The following is a 17,623-nucleotide window of genomic DNA, read 5'->3' on the forward strand; positions in this document are numbered from 1 at the left end:
TGTAGAGAGTGACCTTGGTACCTCAGATGCTGCGCCTTAGAAGTCCTGCAAACCGTATCAGAAGTTAGCTTTGTTGTTGCTCCCAGGCTTCCAGGCTTGCCTGTGCTCAGAGCCTGCCACACCAGGGCTCCGCATTCTCCTCCTGCTCTTCATGATTTCTCTGTTCCCCTGGGAGCCTGTGAGTTCTGGCTGCCTCTCAGGACTCTGCTTTCTGTTAGCTTGATTCTTAGAACTGTTAGGGAAAAACAAAAACCAAAAAACTAGGAAAACTCAAGCTGGCGCTGGCCCTTCTAGTCACCCTCCTTCCTGTCTTCAGAAGTAGCACAAGTTTGGACTGTCCCAGGAGTGGTGAGCGGACGGGTCGCAGCTGAGCTGAGCTAGGCGACCTTGTGAAGCCAAACAGTAAAGTAGAGGCAAGATAAATAGTTGTCTCCACTGCTTCCTGAGAATCCTGTGACTCCCCACTTTCTTTTCGTGGTTGGGGGTAGGTTGGGGCTGTTGTTTCTGAGACAAGGTTTCTATGTGTAGCCCTGGCGGTGCTGGAACTCACTCTTAGACCAGGCTGGCCTCGAACTCACAGACTTAGATCTGCCTGCCTCTGCCTCCCAGGTGTTGGGATGGATTGATGGTGTGCACCACCACAACCAGGAAACTCCGCACTTTCTGAATGGCAAACTTGGTAGCCTTTTAAGAGGGTTCTACTGGAACGGTGCGATTCCCAAGTCACCCTTCCACACCTGAGAGTGACAAGAGTGAGGGTGCACCGCCCGTGTGACTGCTGCTCCCCGAGCCTCTCTCTCTCTCCTCACAGGAACTCTGTCCAGGCCTCTTCTTTGGCGATGTCAGTCTCTGCTGTGATGTTCAACAGCTGCAGACACTGAAGAGCAACCTGCAGCTGCCTCTGCAGTTTCTGTCCAGGTAGGCTGACCCCCGGCAAACAGCCAGTGCATTTCTAGACTCGCGGCACCGGGTTTTTGCTGTGTTGTACTGCGAGAAGGCACTCCAGGCATGTTAGAGGGAAAAACGAAGTCATATGGTCCGCTCAGTTCTCTTCCTAGTTGTGTTCAGAGTGAAGACTTGGTTTCCTTCACAGTGTCCCGCCTGCAAGGGCCTCTCAGAGTGGAGCCTCTGTGCACAGTGGTGACGCATGGTCCCTGGTGTCCTGCTCAGGACCCTGGTCCTTCATCTGTGTGGATCCCTGAGTTGCTTCTCTCTTGTTCCTTGTTGCCTGCTTTGCCTGTCATTTTTTCTAAGTTTTTGTTCGAGTTATTTACTCATTGTTTGTATGTGTGCACCATGTATACTCATTGTGTGGGCATAAGCGCATGCACACAGAAATCAGAGGACAGCTTCTGGGGGTTCTCTCCTTCCACCATGTGGGGCCCAAGGACCAAACCCAGGTCATCAAGCCTGGCAGCGTCCCGCTGTCCTTCTTGTCTCTCTGTCCTGAAACAGCATGCTAGCAAGTTGGTGGTGGTCTTTAGAGCAGCGGATTTTGTTGTCTGTAAATTATCCTGACTTTAGCACACCAGTTAAAGGTGGATGAGGATGGAAGTGAAGAGGGCAAGATGCTCTCTGCAGGCGCCGCTGTGGGCCGCAGGATGCTGCCCTGCTCCTGCCTGCTCAAGGCACTGCTCCTTAGGAGAAGGGGGGGTGGGGTACAGGGTGGAAAGGCACTGCTAAGTTGTTCTGGCAGATGTCACAGAACGTAACAGTAGGTCAGAAACTGAGATCTACTCAGGCCGCGCTACACTGCTGGCACTGACGGAGCCAGATCAGAGCTTTGGCGCTTAGTCAGAGCACATTTATTTCCCACCCACTCCAAATGATGGGCTGTGGATAAAAACATTGACCTTAGTCAGCCCCCTCCCCCACCATATCATCAGGGGTCACGTTACACTAACAAGAGAAGTGACCTAACATGGAGGAACATTTGTAACTCACTGGAAAGCAGCGCATCCCTGGAGTGATTCCTGCCAGAGCACTGCAGCTGTACTTCCTGACTTTTTTACTGCATGCTGTACTCTAGGACTGGAGCTACAACCATTAAAGGAGTCTTTTTAAAGTCTTTGATTTAAAATTCCTCTAATGTTGGCCAGGAGAGGTATCTCAACAATAAAGAGCGCATACTGACCTTAGAGAGGACCTAGTCACAGCCAAGGCCTGAAGAGCCACTGTAGCTCTGTGTCCCCTCTTGTGGGGCGGAGGCCTTGAGGACACATCCTCATTTTCTCTGCCGTGCCTGGTCAGTGGGACTGGTTCAGACTAGACAGAACTCTCAGTCGCCCCTGTTTCTAGAACTCCATGGAACAGTGAGCTAACTGTGGACCAAAAGGGAAAGAGAGACACTTTTGCCACACACACAAAGTCAACATTAGGAGCTTCAACTTTGAACCCAAAGGGCAGCAGTCAGCTGCGGTCTTCTTGGAAACTCCTGTGTTGCTACAGTGCACACAGCAGGCGCTGCCATGGCACTTCTGTTTCTTACCTTTTCCTGTCTCAGGCTCTGGTCAGAAGCCTCACAAAGTGATGGCTCCTTTCATTTAATCTTCAGAAGTCCTCCTATGTTTCAGGAGAAGCCAGAGTTATCTGGCTCTCAGAAGAAAGCTGAAGGTATAAATCCTATAGTGGTCCTTCTACACACACACACACACACACACACACACACACACACACACACACACACTTCAACCCCTTATTCTCTTAATCAGAAATGTGACATTTTTGGAATAAAGATTGAAATCTCTTAATACAAAGCACAGAATTCAGAAAAACCTTTTTTTGTTTTTAAATTATTTTTCAATAAATTAAATGTAATATCAAAGCAAATTTAAAAGCTATTTCTTTATGTTCCTCTAAGGTTTTAAAGATTTGTGAGTCTGTGGCTGGAGAGATTGCTCAGTGATTAAAAGCTGGCTGCTCTACTAGAGCACCTGGGTTCAACTCCAAACTCACAATTGTCTGTAACTCTAGTTCTGTAGCTGTAAGTCCAGATCTGACACGCTCACAAAGACAGACAGACAGTCAAAGCACCATGCACATAAAATAAAGATAAATAAAATAAAAAGAATCTGTTGGTCTGGGAAGAAAGGGTGTTTACATTTTTCTGAGCCTACTATGTTTTCATGATAACTTATTTGTCTCCTTTCAATATATTTTAAATATTTAAAATTACACCTTTTATTCTTGCTCATCTATCTGAAGTCATAACATAGAACCTACTTTTTGTTTAGATGCCCATCGTGTTTTAATAACCTGATGACACTGTTTTGTGAGCTAGCATGTAGCCCTCACCAGAGTCAGTTTCTGAATGTGACGGCAACTGAAGATTATGTTGATCCTGAGACACGGGAGAATAAAACAAATGTCAAGGAATTAGAGTACTATATAGGACAGAGCTTTGCGAATGGTAAGTAAACATAATTATTCTTCCTTTTAAAAAGCTGCTATCAGGACACTGCATTGGGTTATATACTTTTTGTTGTTATCCTGGCAACTGTGTGGAAAGTCAGTTTTAGTACATTGGTCATTGTCTTGCTCTGTCTTGAGCCTTGAGCTATGGCAACCATTAAAATCACTCACATGCACGCACGTGTGCGCACACACACTCACACACACACTTTTAATAATAAAAGTCTTGGGGCTGATGAGCTACTCAGCTGGCTGCTTTTCCAGAGGGCCTGGTACAATTCCCAGCATCCACGTGGTAGGAGTGCACAGCTCACAACCACCTATAACACCAATCCCGGTTTTGGCTGATGCCTGTTCTGGCCTCAGCAGGCACTAGACACACGTGTGATGCACGTGCATACATGCCGCTAAAAATACCTATACACATGAAAGAAAGATAAAATCTCAAGAAAGAAGTAAACATCTTAGAAAATCTTTATTGTACATTATTGTATGGTAATTTATCAGGAGTGTCCCCGTACAGCATGAGGAGCACCCGCATACATCAGGAGTGTCCCCATACAGCATGAGGAGCACCCGCATACATCAGGAGTGTCCCCGTATAGCATGAGGAGCACCCGCATACATCAGGAGTGTCTCCGTACAGCATGAGGAGCACCCGCATACATCAGGAGTGTCCCCGTATAGCATGAGGAGCACCCTCATACATCAGGAGTGTCCCCGTACAGCATGAGGAGCACCCGCATACATCAGGAGTGTCCCCATATAGCATGAGGAGCACCCTCATACATCAGGAGTGTCCCCATACAGCATGAGGAGCACCCGCATGCATCAGGAGTGTCCCCATACAGCATGAGGAGCACCTGCATACATCAGGAGGGTCCCCATACAGCATGAGGAGCACCCGCATACATCAGGAGTGTCCCCGTATAGCATGAGGAGCACCCGCATACATCAGGAGTGTCCCCGTATAGCATGAGGAGCACCCTCATACATCAGGAGTGTCCCCATACAGCATGAGGAGCACCCTCATACATCAGGAGTGTCCCCATACAGCATGAGGAGCACCCCGCATACATCAGGAGTGTCCCCGTATAGCATGAGGAGCACCCGCATGCATCAGGAGTGTCCCCATACAGCATGAGGAGCACCCGCATGCATCAGGAGTGTCCCCATACAGCATGAGGAGCACCCCGCATACATCAGGAGTGTCCCCATACAGCATGAGGAGCACCCGCATACATCAGGAGTGTCCCCATACAGCATGAGGAGCACCCGCATACATCAGGAGTGTCCCCGTACAGCATGAGGAGCACCCGCATACATCAGGAGTGTCCCCGTACAGCATGAGGAGCACCCGCATACATCAGGAGTGTCCCCGTATAGCATGAGGAGCACCCTCATACATCAGGAGTGTCCCCATCCTGAGAGAAGTGCCACACATCAGTCACTGGAGACCACGATAAAGAGAGCCATCTATTTGCTAGAAAATTTCTGAAATGAAAGAATCCTGAAAAGAATAAAATGCTATTTTATTTAAGAAAAAGGAAATAGAAATGTAACAAACAGGTTTGGAGAGATGGCTCAAAAGTTAGTAGCACTGGCTATTCTTCCAAAGATCCTGAGTTCAATTCTCAGCAACTACATGGGGGTTCATAACCATCTATAATGAGATCTGGCGCCCTCTGCTGGCCTGCTGGCTCACATGCAGGTGGAGTACTGTATAAATAATAAATAAGTAAATCTTTTTGAAAAAGAAAACAAACAATTTACAAATAGAAGCAATAGAATCTTAAAACAGAGTAGTCATTGAAATGGGCTTTTAAAAAGGTAGCAAAGTAGCCCTGGCTGAGCAAGACCTGTCTAAGAGCAGTCTAAAACGTAATAGGATTCAGCAGAGTCCGTGTCCTCAGAGGTCCTGAGTCCATCTCAGTTCGTTGCTGCGCTGTTCACACTAGCGAGAGCTTGGAAGCAGCCTTGAGGCCCATCAACAGATGAGTGGGTAAAGAAAATGGGTCACATGCACACAGCGGGATTTGTTCAGTGTAAAGAAAAATGAAATTTGCAAGAAAATGATTGGATCTGGAAATAGACTATTAATCGACATGACCCAAACCTAAAAGGTGAAAATTGCATGTTATGTCACCTATGCAGATCCTAGCTTGTAAAACACACACACACACACACGCGCGCGCGCGTGCACACACACACACACATGCACACGTACAAATGTCAGTACAGACTTAAGCTGGAATGGGAACCATGAGAGGCTGAAAAGAGGTGCTGAAGAGGGGCCCAGGGAACGGACACGGCTGACAAAAACCGGGGGGGGGGGGGGGGGGGGGGAGGGGGGAGGGCGGGAGCTTCCAGTGCAGCAGCAGAGGTCGGGAGCAAGGACGGGGAGGATGGTACACTAAAGCACACTGTGTTTGAAAATGTAATGGGGCTGCAGAGATCCCTCAGTGGTTAAGAGCGCTGCCTGCTCTTCCAAAGGTTCAAAATTCCCAGCAACCACATGGTGGCTCACAACCATCTGTAATGTGATATGGCGCCCTCTTCTGGCTTGCAGGAGTACATGCAAGCAGAGCACTGTATACATAATAATAAATAAATAAATCTTTTTTTTAAAAAAAAGAAAATGTCATAATGATATGTAGTTCTCCATCTGTGAGTTTAATAAACAGTGTGTAAATGTAGGAGGGTCGATAAGGTCAGCAAAGTTGGTCATTATAATGACCAATTTAAAAAGTAACACAGCCGGATGTGGTCTTAGGCACCTTTACTCTTAGCACAGGGAGGGCTGAGGCAACAGGGTCCTGACATGGAGGACAACCTGGACTTAGATACATCATATCAGGTGATAGGATGGATCTCCCAGAAGATGTGCCCTAACAGCCTAATGAGACAGTGTTCTGGCCTGACACAACCACATGTTCAAAATTGAGCCCTACAGCTGTATCTTTGCAAACCACTGAGAGAAGGGAGTGGTGTTGATAAATGGGACAATGAAACTGATATTCATCTATCTTTTAGCATGTATAATAAAAGTTGTGTAGATGCCAGGCGGTGGTGGCGCATGCCTTTAATCCCAGCACTCGGGAGGCAGAGACAGGTGGATTGCTGTGAGTTCGAGGCCAACCTGGTCTACAAAGTAAGTCTAGGAAAGCCTAGACAAGAGAAACCCTGTCTCAAAAAACAAAACAAAACAAAAAAGTTGTGTAGATTAAAAGTACTTGGAAACTTGTACAAATAAACATAGGATTTTTAAAAAATAACTTTAAGGTAAGAAAATATTTCTTGACAAGAGAATATAGGCAGAAACCAAGAGCAGTTGACACTCAGTCCGTGGACTACAGATGAAAACAGTGCATTCCTCTTCGTGTCCTATCTGCCTGGCACAAGTTAAGTTTGTCGGTTCCAGCAGTTTGTAAGGACATGAATGGAGCAATACCCTGGCTGCCCTTCAGGCCACCGCAAAGGCTTGAAGCCATCTGAAAAACAATTTTGCAATGCCGGATGAAGCTGAAAGCAAACACACCTTACCTCAGAGATTCTGTGTGTAGAAGCCCTCCCTTACAGGAATTGTGACCAGTGTGAGCAGGGAGACCCTACAGAAACCATGAACACATGTGAACAGGGAGACCCTATAGAAACTGAACATATGCGTGTGTGAGCAAAGAGGAGCCCCGCCCCCAGAAGCCATGTGTGTGTGAGCAAGTAGAGCCTCCCTACAGAAAGCCTCCATGCACGTGTGCAGGGACACACAGATAAGAAAGTCACTGATGTCAAAGAGTGGAGACATTTAGAGAAGAGACAGCCAGTCGTGGCCTGGCAGGGGACGTTTGCAGAAGACAGATCTGGTTAGGACCTGTTACCTAGAGAAAACAGAGAGCTGCTAAGACTGGTTACAAAAGTGAGCAGCGTGTATTAAGAAATGGTCAAGAAGTCTGAACAGATACTTCACCAAAGCATATATGAAAATGTATGAGAGGTGCACCCAAGGGATGCTCCTGGGAAGTTCAAATTAAAATAACTGCAGGAGGTGCTGGGAGGGCACACAGCAGCGGGAACGCCACCCACTGTGAGTGGGTATCTTAAATGGTGTAGACATGTTTGGTGGTTCTTGTGAGACTGAACATCTGCTTGTCACGTGACCCAGCAGCATGCTTTTCAAGTGGATATAATCATGGGATATGTAATTACATTTTAATGAGATTTGGTTTTGTTTATTTGGGAGGGTTTGTTTGTTTGTTTTTTGTTTTGATGGGAGTTTTGTGTTTTGTGTGTTTTTGAGACAGTCTCAAAATTGGCTCCTGGCTCTGAGTTGCTTTGTGATTTTGTTTTTAAAGCTCTGCCCTAGGTGGGATTTCTCGAAGCTGTGGGGAGAGCAGATGGAGTGCTCTTACCCTTTCCTGTTCTGAGTGGCCTTCCCTCCTGTGCGCAGCGGCCCAGCTTCTAACCTGCTGGCTGCCGTGCGGTCACAGTGCATCTGAAGTCCCGTGCTCCCATTCGGAGGCTTCAGTTAGATCTTGAGAGGTGACTTAAAGCAAGCGTAATGTCTCATCTTTTCCCTCGGGATTCTTCTTCCTAGCAATGTACAATGCCTGCCGTGACGTGGAGGCCCCTTCCAGCAACGAGAAGGCCTTAGGGCTCCTGTGTGGAAGGGAAGCCAGCGCCTGCAATGCCACCAACTGGATTGAGTACATGTTCAGTAAAGACAATGGACAGGTGCCATTTACCATCACTCCCATTTTCTCAGGTAGGGATGGCAGCTCTCAAGTTTGCTGAGGTTATTATTTTGCCTTAAAACCCAGGAGTGTAAGTGAAAGAATGAACCAGGCTGTGTGTGTATGTGTGTCTTGTGTCTGTGTCTCTGTGTGTCTGTGTCTGTGTGTCTGTGTCTGTGTCTGTGTCTGTTTGTGAAGGCTGAGGAGTGAATGCTGTGGTATTAGCCCCGCTGTCCAGCATGGGAGCCAGGCACACTGAGGATCCACCTCTCACGGGTGCACTGGAAGGTCAGAGCACACACCGTGCACAGGGCTGCTGGCATCACAGCAGACTAAGGTGCGGGGCTGTAACTGAGAGTGCCTGTCTAGGAGCCGTCAGGGTTCAGCCCCGAGTAAAACAGGGGCTGGCAATGCACGCACACCTGCACGCAGGAGATAGAGGCGGAGTCCGAAGGCAGAATCACAAGCTCAGAGTTATGCTCAGCTACGTATACTCCAGGCCAACTTGGCCTGCGGAAGGTCACATCAGTGACCAGTCCCATCCACGCTCCCCCCCACCCCAAAAAAACCGAGCATCAGAGCATACTGCGCCATTCCACGTGCAGCAGCCTTCCGTTCTTCATCTTCAGCTGTATCGCACTGGACTCCTGTGCGCCTTCTACTGGGTTTAAATATAATCAAACACAAGACATCGTCTCGTGAGGTCCTAACCTATAATTTCTTCTTGTAGACCTTTCAGTCCTTGGGATGGAGCCCATGAGAAATGCCACCAAAGGCTGCAACGAGTCTGTAGATGAGGTCACGGGGCCGTGTAGCTGCCAGGATTGCTCCATCGTCTGTGGTCCCAAGCCCCAGCCCCCTCCACCCCCTGTGCCCTGGAGGATCTTGGGCTTGGATGCCATGTATGTCATCATGTGGGTCACCTACATGGCATTTCTGTTTGTATTTTTTGGAGGACTTTTGGCATTGTGGTGCCACAGGTAAGCAGGTTTGTTTGTTTTCTTCAAGACAAAAAGAGAAAAAAAAAAGCCCCTTCGGCACCTCTAACTCTCAGTAACATTAGTTAATCCAGGCAGGAAGTAAATACCTACATGGGTACTATCCCCTGGATGGCTCATTTGAAGTTTGTTTTACTGATTTATTCAAAGTGATGTGTGATTACCTCACAGTGACCCAGGTGGTCTGTGTAAACCATATCTGATCAACATCTAGTTGTGTGCAGTACTGCAGTCCTGTATTCATACCTTGTTTTAAGGCAGTATGTCTGTGTGTGTTTGTGTGCACAGAGGTGAGGTTTGCTCGGTTGCCCTCCATCTTGTGTTTTGACACAAGGTCTCTCCTGGCCCAGAGCTTACCACGTGTTGCTGGGATTACACGTGTGCATCACCAAGCCTGCCGCTGCGCATGTGTTGCTGGGAAAGTTGACAACAGGGAGCAGGACACAGGGTGAGGAAGAGAGCTTTGCGTCGTAATGAAGCCCACTAACACCACTTCTATGCCTCTGTTTCAGAAGGCGTCATCTCGTGTCTGAGTACACTCCCATTGACACCAATATAGCCTTTTCTGTGAACACCAGTGACAAAGGTAGGCATATGTGTGAGGGCAAGGGGTCGGATTATGTTGGGCTGAGAGCCCTGTCTTTATGGAGGCAGGGTACTATTGCTGAGGACACAGCCATAATGAAGGCAGGCGTAGCCCTTGCCCTGTGGCAGTGACTGAGCATCAGCGTGGCACCTGAGAACCAAGTAATTAATAGCAGTGACAGAATCATGGGCTGAGGGAGGAGCCTCTGCCCTGAGGGCAGAGTTGAGTGGCATGAGGTCACTAGAGGCCTATGGGGCCTGTGAGCACGGAGCAGGCGTGGGACCAGGTTCCCTGCACCTGCTGTAGCAGTTAATAATTTCCCCATCCCCACCTTTGGGAATAGCTTGATTGGTAATTTAACTGTCTCCTTTACCCCCCCCCCACTCTTCCAGGAGAGGCCTCATGCTGTGACCCCCTTGGTGCAGCATTTGATGACTGTCTGAGGCGCATGTTCACAAAGTGGGGGGCTTTTTGTGTCCGCAATCCCACTTGCGTCATTTTCTTCTCATTGGTCTTCATTGCTGCATGCTCTTCTGGCCTGGTGTTTGTCCGGGTCACCACCAATCCCGTGGAGCTCTGGTCAGCCCCTCACAGTCAGGCCCGCCTGGAGAAGGAGTACTTTGACAAGCACTTTGGGCCTTTCTTTCGCACGGAGCAACTTATTATCCAGGCCCCCAACACCAGTGTCCATATCTATGAGCCGTACCCCTCAGGATCCAACGTGCCCTTTGGGCCTCCCCTGAACAAAGAGATTCTGCACCAGGTAACCTGCCACTTGCAGTCACCTATTTACCCAAGGAGACTGTACTTGCCCTAGTTCATTTCTGTTGCTGTGATAACACCCTGACCCCAAGCCACATAGGGGAAAAAAGGGCTTATGTGGCTTACAGTTTCAGATCACACAGTTCATCACTCAGGGAAGTCAAGCAGGAGCACAAGTCAGGAGCTTGAGGTAGCCTGCCTGCTGTTCCACACAGCATGACTCCCAGTCAAGGAACTCGCCTCACAGCCAAAGTACAGCAGGAGTCAAGGAGGGTGCTACTTGCTAATTCAGGCAGGCTTATGCTCAGCCAGCTTTCTTAGTATAAAGTTCAGGACCACCTGTCTAGGGAATGGTGCTGCCCATGGTGGGCTAGACCATGCTACATCAATTAACAATTAAAGACAGTCCTCTGCCAGTATGCTCCCAAAATGGAGCCGTGTTGGTGGGCGCTGGAAGAAGGTGCAGGACGGTGTGGTGTCCTGTTGAGATCTGGGATGGAAGTGACGTGTCCTTACCAGACACTGCTGACTGAGTTCTTCAACGTCTTTCAGGTCCTTGACTTACAGATCGCCATTGAAAGCATCACTGCTTCTTACGACAATAAGACCGTGACACTTGAAGACATCTGTGTGGCTCCGCTCTCTCCTTACAACAAGAACTGCACCATTATGAGCGTGCTAAATTACTTCCAGAACAGCCATTCAGTGCTGGACAGCCAAGTAGGCGACGCCTTCTTCGTATACGCGGACTACCACACACACTTCCTGTACTGTGTACGGTAAGGGGCAGCAGCCGTTCCTGTACCCTGTCAGCGTTTGAGAACCTCTGTTGCTTACTCTGGTCACAGAACTAGAGACTTGGTAGATAGAGCAAGATGCGCACTGCAAAGCTCACGTCCTAGCGGAGGGAGACCAGCAGCGCTTCCCTGTGGAGCACATCCTGAAAACGTTGTTAAATTAGTACAGACATGACACTGTGATGTCATTAAGCAGTATTATGCCATGGGACCTTCTGTATCTGCTCTGCCAGCGGAAGGAACTGCTGCCTGATACATGACTGCATATGCTGGTAATGTCAGGGAGGGGTGGGGGCCGTGAGGAGAGAGCGAAGGTTAAGCAGAAAAGGGCTGGGGTTTGTGCTGCTTTGGAGTGGAGAGCTGCACAGAGGGAAAGGAAAGGGGGCAGCCTGTGGATATCAGCAAAGTCTTCAAGCAGCATGGGTGGGAAACACAAAGGCCCTAGGGCAGGAGCTTTCTCCGTCCGTCCATGGGAACAGGAGGTACCTCTCAATCTTGACATGGCGTACATCAGCAGCTCAGGGCTCCGACCTTCCTCCTGAGAGTGAAGGGTCAATTTTGCTATTTCTTGTTCTTCAAATAGAACCCTCTGTCGTCGTGCTTAGTAAGTGTTAATACATCCATGTGTAATGGGAACTGGCACTCAGTTCCCGTCGGAGGGCCCTGAAGCTGCTTCCCTTTTGGAGGCTGTGCGTCTAACCAGTTGGGGCATCTTTGTAATTGGCATTAGTCATCTGTGCGGGAGCCTTAGGCTTGTCATAACTTCTGGTGGGCCTATCGTACCTGAATGCTCTTGACCTGGGCTGGGTCCAGCTGTGAACAGCGGCAGCCCCTCATGGTTCACCATGGAAACAGAAATGGCTAGGTCTCCGTTGCGTATGCCACGCAGCTAACCATCTTCAGAGCAGGGCACTCTGACAGGACTGTCGTGACCTTAAGTTCTGTCTGTGGTTGGTGCATGCAGTGGCTGGGCTGTGCTCAGTCTACCACAGTGACACCACTGCTGAACGAAGTTGTTCTCATGTCCCAAGCCCGCATGCCTCCCTGTGAGATGGCGGGAAAGCCGTTGGTGACTGAGACAACATTCAGTAATATGACCTCTCTTTATTTGGAGGTAAAACTTTTTCTGTTATAAACCAAAACTCAAAGCCATGAGAGATACACAAGTGTCAGAGCTGAGGCTTGGGCTCTGAGGCGCCCTGTGATGGCTCCCCTGTGAGCCACGGGTAGGCTTAGTTTGTAGTTCACTTCATGATCTTGGAGCCTGTCCGCAGTTGGCACCTTCCTTAAGTGATGGTTGTGCTGTGTAATTTAACCTGGGCTGGGCCTCTCCTCGCCCCTTGCAGTCAGGCTGGGAGGCGGAGGACTGCTCCCTGCCTCCAGGGCTCATCTTGGCAGCCCTGAAGGACAGTGTTATCTGAGCCCCTGCCCTCACCCCCAAACACCCAGCTAAGTTCTGGCTGGTGACTGTCCTGAAATGGCTGGCTGGCCTGCTTCCTGTGTCTGGGTCACTTTCTGCTATTTTGCACAGAGCTCATCAGTGCATCTTGAGAGTTCTGTGTGTGCCCAGCCTGGTGCCACTGAACCCGTGTTTCCTCACAGCTGGATTCTCATCCTTTGCAGCCCCGCCTCCTCTCCTGGGAGGCTGGCTTTGTGCACACCACCTGCTCCGAGATAAGGTTCACGCTCCCTGCGCCACAGCCTCTTATCTAGCCTTCCTCCCCGAAGGGCAATTTAGAAATTGTTGGAAATTCTGACTTAATCCTAAGCCATAATTCTTTCAACACATTTTATGAAACTTCTCACCATTAGTTTTGAAAATCAAACCATTCTAACACAATATAGTCCAAATATATACTATTATAATTTGATTCATGCTGGGGAATGTTCTGGAGGGAAATCTTGAAAGGTTTTGTTTCCCATAGAACAGCAGAAAGTGGTATGTGCACAGCAAAACACCACATAACATGCAGTAGTCTTGAATCTGGCTGCATTTGTTGGTGTATGGTGTGATGGCATGCACTGTGCAAACCACACATGTGTCTAGAGCCAAGGTTGCATTCAAATCCCACAATGCAATGTGAGAACACCGCCAGAAACACCTTGGATTCTTTACGTCTTTGGTTTCTTAATAACTTTTAGATGTCGAACATCCAGAAACTTCTATTGTTGACAGGTTTTTTTGTGAGCCCCACATTTATTTGATCTCATGTGGACCCACACCCACAGAGAAGAGGCTGTCATGTAAGCCACCTCCTTCACCCACTCGAAAGCACCCTTCATCCCTGTATGCACGCAGTGCCGTGTCGCTGGTCTCACTGGGGTGGTAGCTTCTCCTGGCTGGTGCCCAGTGACTTGGTTTCCTAGAGGTGGGTGACAAGTGTACTGTTCAGCTAAGGAACTTAAAAGGCAGACACTGCCATCGAAGTCTTTAGGTTGGCATGACGCCTTGGAGGTTCTAATTGTGAGTTTTTCTGAACTTTCGGCAGGGCTCCCGCCTCTCTGAATGATACGAGTCTGCTCCACGGTCCTTGCCTGGGTACATTTGGAGGCCCTGTGTTCCCGTGGCTTGTGCTGGGCGGCTATGATGGTAAGAAGTTCCTGGTCCTCAGCTGTTCTGCGTCTGTCCTCAGCCGACAAGGGTGTCTGCAGAGCTTGGGAGGATAGGCAGCCTTAATTCCCCACCTATTGAATCCCCAGAATATCTCCTTTAGCTTTGGATTTTAATTTTATTCTGGATTTAAAAGAAGTGAGCCAGGTTTGGAGGTACATACCTTAAAAAAAAATCCCGGCACTTAGGAGGTAGACACAGAAGGACTGTGCGTTGGGACGGGCCTAGGCTACTTAGTGAGATCCTGTCTCCACAAAACGAGAAAGCAAAAAGAAATGGGCTGATGGCTTTGTGGGGGGGTGGGTGGTAATTTTTTAAAATTTTATGTGCATTGGTGCTTTACCTATATCCATGCCTGCGTGAGGGTGTCAGATCTGGAACTGGAGTTTCAGACAGTTGAGAGCTACCATGTTGGGGCTGGGATTGAACCTGGGTCCTATGGAAAAGAAGCCAGTGCTCTAACCACAGAGCCCTCTCCTAGCCCCAGTGGACTGTTTTGTTGTCGGGACAGTGACCACTCGCTAAAGAGGTCAGATAGCTTTTGTTCCCTCACTCCCAGGCAGGGGAGAAATTGTGGTCTGTATTTGAGATGTGTTCTGCCTCGTGTCTAAAAGCTCACTCTTGCTGGACGATGGGGGTGCGCACCTCTAATCCTAACACTTGAGAGGCAGAGGCAGGAGGATCTGTGAGTTCTATCTAGGCCAGCAAGTTTTAAGACAGCCAGGGCTACACAGAGAAACCCTGTTTGTTGTGGGGGTGGGGAGCCCTTTCTTATGGTGGAAAAGGATGGAGTCAGCAACTGGCCTCCCTTTCTACAGGGGACACAAATCTGGTCTGGTTTCTTACTCCTTTCATCAGAATAAACTCCAGGAGATCAAAGATGGGTGTGGGAAAAGCAAGAGCTGGAAGGAAATATAGGAGGAAGTTTTTAAAGTAATTTTTATAATGGATTACACATTCATAAGCAACAACAGCAGCAAACAAACAAACAAAAGGAAAGACTGAATTTGATTGCATAAGAATATTAAAGTTGGGACTGGTGAGATGATTCAGAGGTTGAGAGCACTGTCTGCTCTTCCAAAGGTCCTCAGTTCAGTTCCCAGCAACCACATGATGGCTCACAACCATCTCTAATGAGATCTGGCCCCATCTTCTGGTGTGCAGGCATACATTTGGGCAGATTACTATATACATAATAAAAAAATCTTGAAAAAAAAGAATTTTAAAGTCATGTGTGAAAGAGATTATATAGTTTGTTTGGGTTTTTTTTATAATTTTAGTTTTTATTGAAAGTGGATTTTTTTTTTTTTAGTTTGTTTGTTTTAAGACAAGAAGAAAATTCATTTTTAGTACCTTCCTGGTTACAGGGAGCTATTATCAATAAAGTTTGCTTGTCTTTCAAAAAAATTATTTAAAAGTAAAAGGCAAGAAACGCACGCACGCACACACACCCGTTACTACTCATGACAGACAGCGTTCTCCTATTAATAAAAGGAGCTATGTGGTGGGGAAGGAGGATCAGGCCTAGTAGTTGAAAGCTGAAGGAAGCAATGTAGGTGACTTTCGTGTGTGCGTGCGTGTGCGTGTGTGTGTGTGTGTGTGTGTGTGTGTGTGTGTGTGTGTGTGTAGCTCACATGGCAGGGGTGGGGACAAGGTGCTGGTCTGTGTATCCAGAGGCCAGAGGCAGACCTCAGGCATCTGGCTCTATCCCTCTTAACTTCATTACTTTGAGGCAGGGAACCTGGAACTAGGCTGGTGGCCAGCAAGCCGTAGAGACCCTCCTGCCCCACGCCGTGCTGGGGGAACAGGTGGAACAGGCTGCCTTCTCACTGTGTGCCAGGGTCCACGCTCAGGCCTGCATGTTTGCACAGCAAGTGTGTCCTACCTGCCAAGTGCTCTGCAGTCGCACAAATGACTTTAGTTACATTGAGGGAACACTCAGTTTACTCGTATTGTGAAGTACATCTCCCTTCGGTCTTTGTACCTAACAAACTGGCAAAAGCCAGAGGATTGAGAAAGCCCTGTGTGGGTGAGAATGTGGCAAGTGTGTGCTAGTTACTAGGATAAGCTGTCCCCAGGCAGGAACAGCCTTTTCTGTCTTTTGCTTCCTGGTGTTACCTACAACACATAAAATGTAACCTGGCCCAAGGTAGGTCTTAGTTAATATTCTGTTAAATACAGGATCAAAAATTTGGAGGAAAGTTTGAGAGAACTTACCCAAAATTAGAAATGCCCTTAGTTTTGACTCAAAGTTGACAGGTAAAAATTGATTCTATTTTAAGCCGGCTGTGATGATGCATACTTGTAATCCCAGCACTCGAGGAGACAGAGTCAAGCAGCAGATCTCTGTGATTTTGAGACCAAGCTGGTCTACAGAGTGAGTTCTGGGACAGCCAAGACCACACAGAGAAACCCTGTCTCAAAAAAAAACCCCAAAAACTGAGTCTACAAATATGAACTTTATGTATTAAAGTATTTGTAGCTATCTTTTTGAGTAACTTTGTTTATGATTTTTAAAAATTGCAAAGATATTCCCCAATGGGGTCCGGTTAAATTATATTATGATAGATTGTATTACACAAAAGAATAAGGAAGCATTTTGTCTTTATATACTGAAATGGAGCAATCTTCTAAGCCACACATTTTTTTGTTTTGAGCTTTGGTTTGTGTTTGGAGACAAGACTTTGTTTTCTAGCTTCAAGGTGGCCTAGAGCTTGGCCAGGTGGCCCTTAGCAATCTTAGCTTCCTCACTCTCCAGAGTTCTGAGATGTGAGCCACAGTAGGCTCTGTGTTTTTGTTTGCGAAAGGAGGAAAAGGAACAGTGCACTTGTGTGTTTGCTTGGTTGAAACAACTGGCTGTGTGTGTTTGCTTGGTGTGCCCCTGAAACAACTGGCTGTGTGTGTTTGCTTGGTGTGCCCCTGAAACAGCTGGCTGTGTGTGTTTGCTTGGTGTACCCCTGAAACAACTGGCTGTGTGTGTTTGCTTGGTGTGCCCCTGACACAACTGGCTGTGTGTGTTTGCTTGGTGTGCCCCTGACACAGCTGGCTGTGTGTGTTTGCTTGGTGTGCCCCTGACACAGCTGGCTATGTGTGTTTGCTTGGTGTGCCCCTGACACAGCTGGCTGTGTGTGTTTGCTTGGTGTGCCCCTGACACAGCTGGCTGTGTGTGTTTGCTTGGTGTGCCCCTGACACAACTGGCTGTGTGTGTTTGCTTGGTGTACCCCTGACACAACTGGCTGTGTGTGTTTGCTTGGTGTGCCCCTGACACAGCTGGCTGTGTGTGTTTGCTTGGTGTGCCCCTGACACAACTGGCTGGGTGTGTTTGCTTGGTGTGCCCCTGAAACAGCTGGCTGTGTGTGTTTGTTTGTTGTGCCCCTGACACAACTGGCTGTGTGTGTTTGCTTGGTGTGCCCCTGACACAGCTGGCTGTGTGTGTTTGCTTGGTGTGCCCCTGACACAGCTGGCTGTGTGTGTTTGCTTGGTGTGCCCCTGACACAACTGGCTGTGTGTGTTTGCTTGGTGTACCCCTGACACAACTGGCTGTGTGTGTTTGCTTGGTGTGCCCCTGACACAACTGGCTGTGTGTGTTTGCTTGGTGTGCCCCTGACACAACTGGCTGGGTGTGTTTGCTTGGTGTGCCCCTGAAACAGCTGGCTGTGTGTGTTTGTTTGTTGTGCCCCTGACACAACTGGCTGTGTGTGTTTGCTTGGTGTGCCCCTGACACAACTAGC

At 48.3% G+C, this 17,623-nt stretch overlaps 1 protein-coding gene across 2 annotated transcripts in view; it reads left to right on the forward strand.

The window, feature by feature from the left end:
• Positions 1-17,623, forward strand: part of NPC1 (NPC intracellular cholesterol transporter 1) — a 46,951-nt gene that overhangs the window by 13,305 nt on the left and 16,023 nt on the right. The window contains exons 3-10 of one of the 2 annotated variants that reach the window (XM_084780710.1): positions 812-918; positions 3,234-3,409; positions 8,003-8,170; positions 8,869-9,118; positions 9,649-9,722; positions 10,115-10,485; positions 11,037-11,263; positions 13,771-13,871. In XM_084780710.1, the coding sequence (XP_084636836.1) occupies positions 812-918; positions 3,234-3,409; positions 8,003-8,170; positions 8,869-9,118; positions 9,649-9,722; positions 10,115-10,485; positions 11,037-11,263; positions 13,771-13,871 (1,474 nt within the window). The remainder of the gene's footprint in view (positions 1-811; positions 919-3,233; positions 3,410-8,002; positions 8,171-8,868; positions 9,119-9,648; positions 9,723-10,114; positions 10,486-11,036; positions 11,264-13,770; positions 13,872-17,623) is intronic. The other variant, XM_084780711.1, reaches the window with a different exon arrangement.

The sequence above is a fragment of the Acomys minous genome, assembly GCF_964271855.1.
Source record: "Acomys minous genome assembly, chromosome: 4".
Classification (NCBI taxonomy): Eukaryota; Metazoa; Chordata; class Mammalia; order Rodentia; family Muridae; genus Acomys; species Acomys minous.